General features: G+C 52.7%; 4 protein-coding genes across 4 annotated transcripts; 1 reads left to right on the plus strand and 3 right to left on the minus strand.

Annotated features, from left to right (window-relative positions):
- Positions 1-437: 437 nt before the first annotated feature.
- Positions 438-1,966, minus strand: LDX57_008175 (RNA recognition motif domain-containing protein; the record flags this gene model as incomplete). Its single annotated transcript, XM_046089899.1, has 4 exons — positions 438-812; positions 865-1,092; positions 1,152-1,458; positions 1,740-1,966. 4 exons carry the CDS (start codon positions 1,964-1,966, stop codon positions 438-440), a joined length of 1,137 nt encoding a protein of 378 aa, XP_045945871.1.
- A 1,592-nt stretch (positions 1,967-3,558) lies between these two features.
- LDX57_008176 (DUF2985 domain-containing protein) lies at positions 3,559-5,621 on the minus strand (the record flags this gene model as incomplete). The annotated part of the gene is made up of 4 exons (XM_046089900.1): positions 3,559-4,310; positions 4,361-4,435; positions 4,488-4,886; positions 4,952-5,621. 4 exons carry the CDS (start codon positions 5,619-5,621, stop codon positions 3,559-3,561), a joined length of 1,896 nt encoding a protein of 631 aa, XP_045945872.1.
- A 2,989-nt stretch (positions 5,622-8,610) lies between these two features.
- Positions 8,611-11,610, plus strand: LDX57_008177 (putative beta-glucosidase; the record flags this gene model as incomplete). The annotated part of the gene is made up of 11 exons (XM_046089901.1): positions 8,611-8,788; positions 8,859-8,951; positions 9,009-9,116; positions 9,178-9,254; positions 9,304-9,411; positions 9,466-9,644; positions 9,701-9,769; positions 9,824-10,039; positions 10,107-10,404; positions 10,507-10,745; positions 10,836-11,610. The coding sequence occupies 11 exons, from the start codon at positions 8,611-8,613 to the stop codon at positions 11,608-11,610; spliced, it is 2,340 nt and encodes a 779-aa protein (XP_045945873.1).
- Positions 11,611-11,986: 376 nt separating this feature from the next.
- On the minus strand, positions 11,987-13,867 carry LDX57_008178 (uncharacterized protein; the record flags this gene model as incomplete). The annotated part of the gene is made up of 3 exons (XM_046089902.1): positions 11,987-13,573; positions 13,657-13,782; positions 13,844-13,867. The coding sequence occupies 3 exons, from the start codon at positions 13,865-13,867 to the stop codon at positions 11,987-11,989; spliced, it is 1,737 nt and encodes a 578-aa protein (XP_045945874.1).
- Between the last annotated feature and the right edge of the window lie 314 nt (positions 13,868-14,181).

The following is a 14,181-nucleotide window of genomic DNA, read 5'->3' on the forward strand; positions in this document are numbered from 1 at the left end:
ATAAGCTAAATGATTGCTAAGATACAGTATAGCAGAAGAACAAGATTCGTTAGCAAGTCTCCGTCAAAACAACACATTATGGCGTTTTCCTTCTCTCCACGTCCATCGACTGACTCCCTGGAGATCCAGAAGTTGAGATATAACCTCCTCCATTCCCCGTCCTCCTCTCCGTTTTCCTGTCTTCTCTCCCCCAAGTAGACCCCATATATGGGACTGGAACAATATCCACAGCTTTTCTTGTGTTTGCTTGGCCTCGCTTTTGTGTTTCAAGAAAATAAAAACCGCAATCCGGACGATGTTTCACCATGAAGATTCGATCCCGTCCATAAAACGACGGTCACTTCCCAACATCCACCTCAATGATAACTGATCCCAACGAACTTAATCGGGGGATTTCAGAACTTCGCTCAGGGTAGAACGAAACTTGTCAACCTAATTTAAGCAGTGGCAGTAGCGGCCGCGGCGGCGGGAGCCGGAGCGGCGTTCTCCTGCGCGGGAGCAGCGGGAGCAGCAGTCTCGGTCGCGGGAGCAGCGGCGGTCTCCTCGGGCTTGTCACCGGCGATGGCGTCGTCCTCCTTGCCGGGGCTGTCGATGGCGACCTTGACGGCGATCTCACGTCCCTCAATCTCCTTGCCGTTCATTTCCTTGACGGCCTTGTCCTGGAGCTCCTCGGAGCCAAGGGTGACGAAACCGAAACCACGGCCCTTGCGGCGCTCGTTGCGGGCCTGGAGCTTCTTGATCATGAAGCGGGGAATGGGGCGCAGAGCGATCTTGGCGGAAACGGGCGAGTAGCTGGCGAAAATCTCCTTGAGCTGGAGGGAAGTTAGCACATTGTATTGATACCTGAAATATCTTGATACATACCTTGTCCTCGGTCAGGTCATAAGGAAGGTTGGCAACCATGACCTTGGTCTTGGAGGGAATGCCGTCCTCGGGGGGTCCACGCTGCTTCTGAGGACGAGGAGCGCGAGGCTTACCGGCCTGCTTGCCAGCCTCGGTGGTGGCAGCAGCGTCGTTCTGGTTGGTGACCTCGGTCAGAGGAGCGACCTGGCCGGGAATGTTGACGGGCTCGGCGGTCTGTTCGGTCTGAGACTGCGGCTGTGTTAGCTCAACACGGGAATAGATGTCTTGTCAGGCAAGTGGGAACTTACAGCACGGCCTCCACGTCCGACACGACCGCCACGAGCGCGACCGCGGCCGCGGCCACGGGTACGACCGCCGGCTCTCTTGCGGCCCTCATTGCCGCTGGCACCCTCACCGCCACTGGCAGCACCGTCGGCCTTGGCCTCGGCAGGCTCGGGCTTGCGAGCCAGCTGGACGGAGACCTTGCGGGCGAGGATTTCCTTTCCGGACAGCTCCTCGATGGCAGCGGAAGCCTCGTGCGCGGTAGCAAGGTCCACGAAGGCGTAACCAACGGGGCGGTTGGTGCGAGGGTTCACGGGGATGGAGACGCTCTCACTGTTTGAGACGATCGATTAGCTTGGGAAACGACATGAAGGCAAGATCGCGGTCAAGAAAGCAATGCACTCCAGCGAGGAGGTACGAAGCTTCTTCTCATGATATCGTCATCCACTCATGATTCAACATCACAGTGATAAAGATTTCGGAAGTTGCAAGATCGGTTGGGTGAGTCAAGCCGAAGCTTCCCAATTCCTTGCCACTAGCAAGGGCGAAAACCTCCCTCCCGCAGGGCGATCACAATAAACACCGGTCGAACGGGGGAAAATCATAACACTTACATCTTGTAGCTCTTGAAGAACTCCTTGAGCTCCCCCTCAGTGGTCGCATACGCGAGGTTTCCGATGTACAACCGACGTCCTTCATCAGCACTGGCGGCGGCCGCGTCGGTGGACTGGGCGGGAGCGGCAGCAGGAGCAGTACCGTTGGTGGTAGCCTCCGGGGCGGTGGTCGCGGGGGCAGGAGCGGTGGCCTGGTTCTCGGTGGCGTTGTCGACGGCAGTAGACATGTTGATGGCTGAGGACACAAAAGGTCGATTGAGATTCAAAGTTGATTGAAGTGGGATTGAAGCAGGTTGGACAATCGCAAGTAGTAGGGAACTTGGACCGAATGTGTGTGTGTGTCAAGGGACTCAGGAGAGCTGAAAGGCTGCCTTGAAAGTTTCCTTGGTGAATGAAGAAGGAAGGAAAAACTTGATGAGGGGGGTTGTTGAGGAGAGCGAGGAGAGGAAAAGGGTAGCTTCGTGCCCTAGATACAGGAAGGTTGACTTGGGGGGAAATCTAGTGTTTGATAGATGGAGATTTGCCTTGAGAGGAAGGATGAGGTCGACGGGGGCAGAAAGGAGAAGGAGAGAAAAAGGGCAGGCAGCGAGGGCGGTGGCGCTAGTCCCGGCCGGGCAGTCTGGCAGCCTGAAGATGCCTGGATTGGCCGCAGTCACGACGTGTACTTTCGGGCGGTCTGGCCTTCAGGCCCTTTCAGGCACTGACATCATGTGTCCTCTTGTCCTCTGTCGTACTACAACCTCCCTCTGTCAACACTCAACACCCTCTGTCTATTCTCATCCCTCACTGTTCCCTCGGTCAGTCTGTCCCCCATTGTACCCTCATCCTGACCTGACCTACCTAATATTGCAGAATAACAATAAACACTACGCAATGAGCAATCCGATTCTCCCTGAGATCGAACCGTCCAGTAGCGCCCGCTCCACTTGCCAACATCTTTCTGGTCAGGCCCGTCATAATCGTCTCCACGCCTGACTCTCATCGCCGGCACTGAGTGGATAGTGATCCTTTGTCCGGCTCCATTATTCCGGTGGACCGCACAAGAATCCTGAATTTGTGTGGACTGTCCCTTTGTTTCCCTTCTTCTGCAAACCTTTGGTCTTTACTCCTTCGGGCCTGGGCGCACTGCTGCTTCCCTTGTCTTCGGTGTGCTTCGCTGTCGCAGGAGTTGGCTCTTTCTTATCCACCGCCATGAGTCATCGCGTGGAATCGCAGAGAAAATGGTCGGAAATCCAGCCGATTTTCAATCGCAATGAAGGTAAAATTGTGCGAAACGCATTCGGTCGCAAATAAACAGGTAAATAATCCTACTCTGTAGTATCTGGCTTTCAGCCTCCCCCATAACGTCACATCATATGTACTGCAGATCCAAAGATGCAGGGCCAGACTAATTGGGAGACGCTATACCAATCCAGACTTCGGTATTGGCCGTGTCCACCGGCGCCAGTTAGAGGGCCAGGCAGACGCCCACCCCTCCCACTACGGATTCCACTTGCGATAGCATCTGTTCATAGATCGTATATTAATGACGTTATGCATCCAATTCAATGTTGTACACATCCCAAAAGTTGCACGAAAAAAACATGATGGAGGCAACACCAGTCAAACTACTCCGTATATATGTCGCTGACGGAAGCATGTCAAAGACGTAACCAAATTAGGTATGAGTAAACAGACATATGGAACCAAAAACAAGAATCTAGCTGCAAACAAATTTATAATACATTTCACTCATCCAAGCAAAAGGGTGGTATCAGAGAATAGAAAGTTCGTGTTCGGTCGTAAAGATAGAATTATATGGCGAGATGACGAGAAGCGCTCAAGTGCCTTCGTACACTTGAGGACGTGCCGATGCGGTGGACACTCGCGGCGGGTCCTCACCAGTTTCCTCGGCAATCCGTTGCTCGGCCTTCCTTTTCTTCTTGTTGATTTTCTTCATCGCTTCGCTGGTCAGTTTCTCCCGAAACAATCGTTCAACGACGTCTCTCTTCCGCGTTCTGCGATCCCCGATCATGATGAAGATACCGCCACTAATGTTGCAGGTGATGGAGCAACAGAGGATGACAGTGGTTAGGGCGAAAGGCCGGACATGGTAATTGATACCCCACGTGCAGGCGCCAAGGGCAATCTGGAGCAACGAATGGCAGTCCAGCAAGACAACGACGGTAATCAGGATGCGAAGAGGGAAGGCATGGTGGGTCAGCGTCTCGTGAGGTTTGTAGAACGTATGCGATCGGGACAGTTTGTTCTGGTGGTGCATAAGTTTCTGCTGCTGGAGACGGTTTAAAACGGAGAACTCGTGCTCTTCGTCTTTAGGGGTGTCGCCAAACTCGACGTCGACATCCATCTCACGTCGCGCTGGGAGGTCGTTCTTGTCCTTGAGATCGGGTAGGCGGCGCTTTCGGCGAATTTTCCAGGTCAAAAACGTGTAGTGCGCGATAAAGATCATATGATACGTATCAATGGCCCGGAACGGAGCCAATCCATCACCCATGATTGCGAACAAAGCGACCAGGACGTTATCGATGACATTAATGATGTAGAGCTGTCGTCCCCCAACATTGATCCAGCCTACATCAATTAGAGCCGGGGGATGAACGAAGGAAGACCGGGAGTCTTACCAATGAGGAAGAGAACCCAAGCAAGTCCAAAAAGCGTAATTAACGTCGCATAAAGCGTGATGAGAAACCCAAGTGCTGTCCGCCAAAAGATTAGCAAAACCTCTCGTACGGCATTGTGAGAGCTCACGCTTGGACACGTATTTTCCGAATCCCTTCATCGAACGCTTGAACTTGGACCGCCGAGAATGCAGCATATGTCGTACATGATCATTCAACTCCTCTATATCCCGTTCGGTCCATCCTTCAAGATTGCTGCCTTCGGGAAGGACTGCGAATCGAGTGTCTTGTTTCTCGAGCACGGCGGAGAGACTGGTGAGCGGACGATGGAGCCGCGGACGTTCTGGGTGATCCTTCTCATCAGTCGCTTCTTCGCCTTCATCGGTGGTAGTGGTTTCCTCCTCTTCCGACGATTCTCTTGGAGGCGACAGAGTATAGGTTTGGTTGCGGTTCAGCAAGGGACCTAGGTTGGGCACGAAGAGCGAGTTCTGAACATTTGTAAGGGTTGACAGAGCGGATACTTGCGGATCTGATGGAAGAAGCCCCATTCATTAGAATTACTTGCCGTATGAGATTGGATTGTTAAGTGCTTACCAATAACGTCCAACACATCAACAATGTGAGGGTGGTACTCCGATTCATCCTCCTGGGTGTCCGGGTGGGTCCCATCCTCATTTACCCGATTTCTAGAGAAGCGATTGAGAGCCGCTTCACTTGTCCATCGCAAAAGGTTCCGGCTTCCCCGCCTTTGAATCGGAGCATCAGGAATCGCGCGGGGATCCTCCGGCGGCAGTGGGGGGTTCGAGATGGTGGCACCGATAGGAGATTGATTTGATTCCTCTACTCGGGAAAGCACCTGGCCGTTTGGCGTGAATCTCGGAAGCGCATTGGGGTTTGGTGCAGTTGACCATCGCCCCCGATGGGGTTCGGAACTGCTGCGACGGCGATTTGCCTGCCATGTGTCGTCGGCGGCCTGAGAAGGGGTGGGTGACACGAGATTCGAGCTGGAGGCATTCACATTGGCAGGTCGATTATCATTTGTTCCCGTGGTATCGGGACCTCTCTGAGGTTGCGTGGAAACCTGGTCCAAGGTGTACGACGGTAGGCGCGAGAGGCGGATAGTCGGGCGGCGGGTACGGGACGATAAGGCGCGCGGGCGAGTCTGCTGTGATGACGTTTGTCTGGACGGCGACGATAGATCGGACGAGGGTGGTTCCTGGCCTTGAGGATCCTGAGAACCCTCCACCGGCTCTATACGATCCATTGGGAATCGCCGGAGGAGAGACAAAAGCCCACTTCAGCCGGGGGAAGGAATCCAGGGAAGCCAAGGCAGGGAGAGAAACAGAGCCAGATAGGTGGGGAAAGGGCAGGAAAGAAGAGGAGGAAGGAAGAAACAATAAAAGAAAAAGAAAAGAACAGGGAAGAAAAAATGACGAGCAGGAATGAAAAGGCGAAGGAAAAGACGCCATGGCATCTGGACTTTGGGACTGATTGACTAAGCCGGGGGGATGCCGCCAACCTTGTTTTGCGGGCCAAAAAACAGTCTGGATTTGCGTTGACGGAGGCCAAGAATTGATAAGCACCGCTTAGCGTGCGGAGTCTTCGTGTCGTCCCTCCATTGATCTGGATGCTCACGTACGGTGTACTGTGTATGCGGTTGCCTATTATCATCGATCATGATTTCAATTCTTCCTGCGGTCAATCTGGACGGTGGCGACCAGAAGTGCGCGGCATTTGGGGTGCCTGAGGTGGCCAGGCACGACCTTCAGGCCGAACTACTGCTTCGGGTATCGCTCAGGAGGGCCGATGGAACCCCAGTGTGGAGTTCAGGCAAGGATATTGATCATTCAGATCAATGTTGAACAATAGATCGTCCTCTTCATCCTGTTTTGAAGGATGATCGGGCTGTCCGACATCTGAAGCCCTGCAGCTAGAAATCCTACATACAGAGTACTCAACCAGAAGTGTATCCTTATAGACGGGCTTATCGTAAGTATGTAAAAGCCCGCGACCCTATGTTCGAGAATGATAGCAGAATATGAAGAAATGGACTTCCCATTATTAGCATTTGGGTGGGTTGTCATATTGTTGCTGTTCAAATGGACAAGTCTGTGTTTAACTTGGGGTTCAAGGGTAGAATAACCCTAACGACTGCGGACGTGTATTCTCTCTCCTTTAGTCTTAATGGCCCAGTATTCTCTTTTTAAAGGCTTCTTAATGCATTCTAATCAGATGAATAACTGCCGAAATTCCCTTCCGCTGCATCTCTACATGCACAGGAACTTTAGCTTCATTGTCCTCTTTATGCCCTCTGGAAGATACAGGAAATGTCTAAAAAGTCATCACGCACATACTGCGTGTTTTACTCATCTTGTATGTTTAGCAAACGGATATCGGCTGCGGGAGCAACTACGTCCCTGCAACTTCATCCAACCAAGCCATACGGCGTGGTCGTTTGAATGCCTCAGGTGGCACTCTGATAAGTATTCTCGTTTGCTTCCCGCTCCATCTTCAGTCCATGCATGCAGTCCTAGGAGTTCTCTTCTTGCCAGCAACATACTTATCATTACATTATCAAGTCAGATTCAAACACTCGGTCATCATCATCTACGACCTTCTGTGTATTCAATACGCCCACACATTGCACCATTCTTTATTGGATCAACGAATAACCAACATGCTGTGCGGTCTTTTATTCTGTCGCCCCCAGCGTCAAGCCAGACAGGCCAAGCCCACCAAAAAGCCCAAGACTGCGGCGACCACAATGTCTCGCGCGACCCCTAACCGCTCCGTCAGAAATGATGCCCCAGAGAGACAGGAGCAACACACGAATACCCGAGCCAGTCCGCCGCACGCCACTCGCAACACTCGATCGTCCAGCAGAAACCCCTCTGGTCGTGTTCATGTTGCCAGAGAGCAAGTTGTTGAGACGTCTTTCTTCGCGAGAAGGCCTGTCCCGGGAACCACGCAACAGCGAGGAAGAATTCAGTCAGGGCGAATAGTGCTGGGTTAAGAGAGAAGATTGAGGAGTAAATGCCATATCCGCTGCTTCTTCAGGCTTGTTAGACGCGAATCGCGCTCCAAGGCTGGGAAATCAATTCCAGGGTTGGCCTGGTGGCTATAGTATTCCGTTCGAGGTCTTTGCACAGCTTCGTCGCAGCAATCACAGAGAGTGGCAGCAATATGCCATCGTCTTTTCAAATTCACCGGGCGCTTGTGCTACTTTCAATCCGTTTAGCTGTCCCTGCTTGTATCCAATGCACCGGAGGAACAAACTCCATTGTCTCCGTTGTTTTTACCAGATTCGGTATTCAAGCGGTGTTTGTTAAATCCCAGTTTCGCTTCATGATCACTTACAACGATAGAGCAATAAAAAGACTGAAGAATCTGAGCAAACGACTTCTCCATTGTGGCAGTAATCTTGTCCTAAAAGCGAAGTGTAGGTTGGACATGACGACAGCCAAGTATGGACCCTTCCTCTTGATCAGATGTTGGCAGATGGCCTGTTGCATTTCCAACATTCAATCTTCATCAATTGACTAGCAGGATCAGCTCATTGCTGCATAATCCTTGGCTGACCCTTGACGATGCGTTGCCGAGAAACCGTGATAGGTGGAAAAAGCAGGACTTGCAGCAACTAGAGTCCCTTAGCTGCTCATTCTCAGTCGTCTGCTGAATGACCCGCTCAATATTAATTAATCACGATCGCATTTAGCCGTGCGGTCATCCTGCTGTCAAATAGCCGGTGGATTTAGGCTCGACCGCACGCCTTGCAACAGTTAATATATATTATATACCCACACAGCGTCTCATTAGCCCCCGGGCAGGTTGCTCTAGCTTCATCTAGCATTGACGATGGCTCCATTCCTCAACCTCATAGTCCATTCACCGCTATGCCCGCTTTCCAATTTGTCTAGTTGACCCGGGTTCATTTCCGAAGTTATTCCACAATCATGTAAACCCGGCCTTGGCTTAGCTGTTTATGCGGTCTTGCTGGAGACAAGTTTCGGAGATCGTGCTTTTGTTTCCTCCTCAAGTGACCCTAACCATGTGCCTAGGCAAATTGTTTCGTTCTGCGCGATTTAGGAATAAAACCGGCGGGCATTTCGCTGCTCCTCTCTTTCTTTCTTTCTTTCTTTTTTCCTTTCTCGCTCTTCCTTTTTTCTTGTTCTTCATGGCTAGCTAGCTAGACATCCGACTGTCGTTACTAAATTGAATTGAAAGAACATTTCTTTTAATCGTACATTGGCAATATGGTTGCCGGTCTCTTTTCGAAGGGACTATTGCTCCTAGGTCTCTGCACGGGCCTGGGAGCTACTAAGGACGATTCCAAACCACTGTACAAGAATCCAAATGCTGCAGTGGATGATCGGGTGGACGATCTGCTGAGCCGGATGACCATTGAGGACAAGAAGGCCCAGTTGATTCAAGGTACGAGCTCATGCAATTTTATCTTGATGATCCCTTGTATAGTTTGCAGTGAACTTACCTCTTCATGCAGGCGACATCACCAATTGGATGGACGACACGACCGGGGATTTCAACTACACCGGCCTGGTGGAAAATATGAAATGGAAAGCCGGAATGTTCTACGGTATGCGGCTCTGGTCCTATTTGTGAGAGGGGATCATATTGACCGGATCGCTTGCAGTTGGATATCCCGTTCCTTGGGACTGGATCGCGACCAATGTCAAGAGAGCTCAGGATTACCTTGTCAAGAACACGACGCTTGGTATACCGGCGCTGGTCCAGACGGAAGGTGCGTATATCGTTATTTTCAATTCGTCGTAGGGCATATACTGACTGTGCTGTTTTAATAGCGATTCACGGTTTCTTGATTGGCAATGCGACGATCTACAACTCGCCTATTGGATACGGGTGCTCCTTCAATAGAGATGTATGCGACAGATTCTTGAGTTGTGGCGGAGAGCTAACCATTGCTGCAGTTGATCTACAAGATGGGCAAGCTTATCAGCCAGGAAGCTCTCGCTCTTGGCGCGAACCAGCTCATGGCGCCGGTGGTTGACCTTGCACGGGAGCTGCGTTTTGGACGAGTAAGCAATCTAAACGCTGTCATGCCGAACAAAGCTAACAAATGAATGATGTAGGTCGAAGAGACTTTCTCCGAAGACCCATTCCTTGCGGGAGAAATCGGCTACTCCTACGTGAAGGGAATCCAGAGCCTGAACGCCTCTGCCATGGTCAAGCATTATGCGGGATTCAGTCAGCCAGAGCAAGGACTCAATACTGCGCCAGTGCATGGCGGTGAGAGATACCTGCGCACGACGTATGCTACCTACTTCGGATCTGAAGCGTGGGAGGAGAAATTCTGACATTGACCAGCTGGCTGCCGCCATTCAAGAGAGCCATCATCGATGCCGGTGCCTGGAGTATCATGAGCGCATATCACTCGTAAGTCTACTGTCCGAAGCTCACTTGACCGTTCAATAACATATATGTCTTTAGATACGACGGCATTCCCGCAATCTCCGACTACCACACCTTGACTGAAATCCTGCGTGAAGAATGGGGCTACGAATACTTCGTCATCAGCGATGCCGGCGCCAGTGACAGACTCTGCACCGCTTTCCACCTCTGCGAGAGCGACCCCATCGACATGAACGCCGTCACCCTTCAGGCCCTCCCTGCCGGTAACGACGTCGAGATGGGCGGAGGTTCTTTGTACGCATTCCCTACCCTGGTACCCAATTCCTTCATAAACTTCCATGCTAACTCATAGCCTGATCAGCAACTTCCAAAAGATCCCCGACCTCGTTGAATCCGGCAAACTCGACATCGAGACCGTCGACACGGCAGTGAAGCGCGTGCTCAAGACGAAGTTCGAAATGGGTCTCTTCGAGAACCCCTACCGCGCGGCTCCCAAGTCCCAGTGGAAGAAGCTCATCCACAGCAAGGAGGCGGTGGATCTGGCGCGGGAGATTGACAGAGAGTCGATTGTTCTGCTCGAGAACCATGACGATATCCTGCCGTTGAAGAAGGACGGCAATATTGCGGTCATTGGACCTATGGCTCATGGGTTTATGAACGTATGTCTCCCCGCTCTCTCGTTCGCTTCTCTTTCTCTTTTCAGTTGCCTTTTATACACCCCCCAGCGCATATACTATGCATAATAACTAATGAAAACCTAGTACGGAGACTACGTCGTCTACGAGAGCCAATACCGCGGCGTCACGCCGCTCGACGGCATCAAGAAAGCCGTCGGCAAGAAAGCCAACGTGCACTACGCGCAGGGCTGCGAGCGATGGAGCAACGACGAGTCCGGCTTCGAGGAAGCCGTGGCCGCGGCGAAGAAATCCGACGTGGCTGTCGTCGTGGTGGGAACGTGGTCTCGCGATCAGAAAGAGCTCTGGGCTGGTTTGAACGCTACGTATGTCCCATATGTCCACTTCTCTTCCATCAGCACCAACAACACCACCTCTCTCCCTCCCTCCCCAAACTAACAAAGAAACAAAAACAGAACCGGCGAACACGTCGACGTCAACTCCCTCGACCTCGTCGGCGCGCAAAGCTCCCTCATAAAAGCCATCACGGCCACCGGCGTGCCCACAATCGTGGTCCTCTCGACCGGCAAACCCATCACAGAAACCTGGCTCTCAACCAACACCTCCGCTTTAATCCAACAATTCTACCCCTCTGAAGAAGGCGGCAACGCGCTCGCCGACATCCTCTTCGGCGACTACAACCCCTCCGGCAAGCTCTCGGTCAGTTTCCCCCGGTACGTCGGCGACCTACCGATCTATTACGACTACCTGAACTCGGCGCGCACGATCGGCGACCCCGGGGTGGAATACGACAACGGGACCCTCGTCTTCGGCCACCAGTATGTCCTGGGCTCCCCGGAACCGTGGTACGAGTTCGGGTACGGGAAGAGCTATTCGACATTCGAGTATCAGAACGTGCGCGTGGATAAGACCAATGTGACGGATGCCGATACCATCACGGTGTCTGTGGACGTGAAGAACACGTCGAAGCGGAAGGGCGCCGAGGTCGTGCAGGTGTATATCCAGGATGTGTTTGCAAGTGTGGTGGTGCCGAATCGCGAGCTGAAGGGGTTCGAGAAGGTGGTGATTGGGGCGGGGAAGACGCGGACGGTGAAGATTCCCATTAAGGTGGGGGATTTGGGGGTGTGGAATGTGAAGATGAAGTATGTTGTTGAGCCGGGGAAGTTTGTGGCGCTCGTGGGGAGTAGCTCGAAGGATGTTAGGGGGAATGCGACGTTTTGGGTGCGTTGATTGAGATCCTGGGTTTGGGGGTGGGAAGGTAACTAAGTATATAAGATAGTTGATATGGTAGAGCTATCAAGCCATTCTATTTTGGAGTGATTCTGTGTACTATCGAGGGTTATAAGTGGAAGACAGTGTTTTAGGTATGTGTTGACATCTGGTGTGGATGTTAAGCTATGTAGTTCTCCCCAGTCAGTTCTCGGTCCGTGTCTCAGTGAGAATGACCTCGACTTGACATAGACAGAAAAAGCAAAAAGAAAAGAAAACCCGAAGTTTTTACCCTGACCTGACCATCAAAAAGAATGTCCACGCTGTAGCAATAACCCAAACTCCTGCTTTTAATCGAGGCCACCACCATAGATACAGTCTACCTTCTCACTGTAACTCACGTATCAGACACGTCCACTTTACCATCAGAAGAATCCTTATTTACGTTCCCATTCTCATTCTCACTCTCCGGTCTGGATCCGTCCCCCGACGGAATAGGCGAATCCATTGCCTTTACGACTGCAGGACCGGCCGGCGCCGGATTGTCCGCGCTGGCTTTACTCCTCGCCTGTCTGGTCTTCGCGCCCTCTTTCAGTTTCTCCCATCGATCTTGATACCGACCGACCGCGTTGCGCAGTTTCTCGTTCTCGCGACCGGCCCTTTCGAGATCCATCTCGCTACGACGGATTATGTCCTCGAGTTCTTTGATGCGCTGGTCGTGATCAGTCATGGACGGTTGAGTCGAGAGAGGCGCAGGGGGTGACGTGGTTGCAGAAGATGCCTGATGCTCGGGAGACGGGATGTTCTGATGATGCATCGCTTTCAGGGACTGCTGCAGGGCGATGGAGGAAGACTGCGCGTTGACTTCCCACATGTGCAACCGGTTGGACAGCGTATCAGACAGGTGTCGCAGAGCCTGGTTTTCCATCTGCAGTTCCTCTATAGTCTTTGGGTTCTGCAGGTTGGTGGTGAGTCTGTCGTTGGCTCGTCCGTTTTTGCCCTTGCCGCCGGTGAAGCTGTGGCGCAGTTCGGGGGACGCCGGGGTCTCGCGAGCATCTACAAAGTCGTCATCGCCTTCTTCGAGGCTGTTTCTTCGAGCTTCCTTCTCTGCTCGGCCAAGGATTCCGGCATAGGAGACTGTGCCGCCTGTCGTGGGGACAACGTAGAACGACTCCGCAGGACCGCCGGTTGGGCCACCGGCCCCGCTTCCCCCGCCGGGAGAGTCTCGTATCGCCCGGAGTGCTGCCCGCGAGAAGATCCGGCTGATGTCGGGCTCCGCGGATTGAGTCGAGCGACTAGAAGTTGCCTGGTGACGGTCTAGCTTTGTATCTGCGTGGGATTTAGGGCTGGACTCTGCCTGTGATGCATCCGACCCTAAAGGGAGGCCGGCAAATGCCAGCGGAGCCGACAGTTTTGAAATGAGGCCCCCGAAAGTCGAGTAGAACCGCTGGAAAGGCTCCTCCGTATCCGGCTGTCTGCTCCCGCGGCGGGGCTCAACGGCATCACTTGGCACATATTGCTGCGACGTAACATCGGTAGGGCTGCCCACCGGGGGAGACCACGAGTGCTTCGATGTAGAAGAGGTACGATACAGGCGGTCTCTGGGTGTATGGGCTTGCGTTCCACGCAAGCGAGATTCGCCCGTTCTAATCTTGGCCGGTCCATCGGTCATTCTGGCGCCGGCTTGCTGGGACGAAAGAGTCGGTGACGCGGGTGTCGCGCGGCGCGGCTGCGACGGGATTCCCCGAGCGGAGGCCAGGTTACTGGCGATCGATGAGGTTTCTCTTTTCGGCAACCGAGCGTTCCCGGACAGTTTTGGTGGCTGTTGCTGGGCGTCTTGTATGGACGGTGAAGCCTTTGGCGAACCTGGTTCCGCCGAGAGAGGGGCATTCGCTCCGGCAGAAGGAGGATTTTCATGCTGAAATCGAAGGATTTGAGCAAGCTTTTTGTGATGTTGTTCCAGCAGATGTAATGTTCGTAATGCCTATAGCATTCAATCCGTGCAACATGTCAGTTCGAGCTTATCGGTCAGACGGAATCAACCGAGGGAGCTGGAGGACGGCGTACCTGAGGGTCGGAACTGTTCTGGGCCGCCGTTGCGAACTCCCCAGCAGCTAGGTCATGCTCCTCACTGGCAGCGACAGGATTCGACTTCCGAGTCTCGAGCACTGCATTCCGAGCATGGGTATGAGCCTTGTCGGAAGAAGGGATGTCAGGCTATGTTTAGACTGGGAGATAAGCACGTTCCACGTACCAGGGTAAGCGGAGCCGCTTCCATGACCACGAGCTGGGGCGTCCTAGGGCCCTTTCTTGGAGTATCAGCTGTACATCAACCCGAGTCAGAGGGCGGGGAAGAGATGAATGGAATGTGAAAAGAGAGAGAGGAAGAAGAGTGAAAGTGGGAGTGACGCCATTCGCCGCATCGGGAAAATCACGGGCCTGACGATGTGACGGTAACATTACGCGCATCCGGGGTATTGTATCTGATACCTCATGTCTAGTAATATACTAAGTTGTAGTTATTTTAGAGACTTTACAAGATGAACTGTCGAGTCTCTGCCATTTGAAGAAAAGATCAATTGTAGATGGTTG

The sequence above is a fragment of the Aspergillus melleus genome (assembly GCF_016097325.1).
Source record: "Aspergillus melleus strain CBS 546.65 chromosome Unknown contig4, whole genome shotgun sequence".
NCBI lineage: Eukaryota > Fungi > Ascomycota > Eurotiomycetes > Eurotiales > Aspergillaceae > Aspergillus > Aspergillus melleus.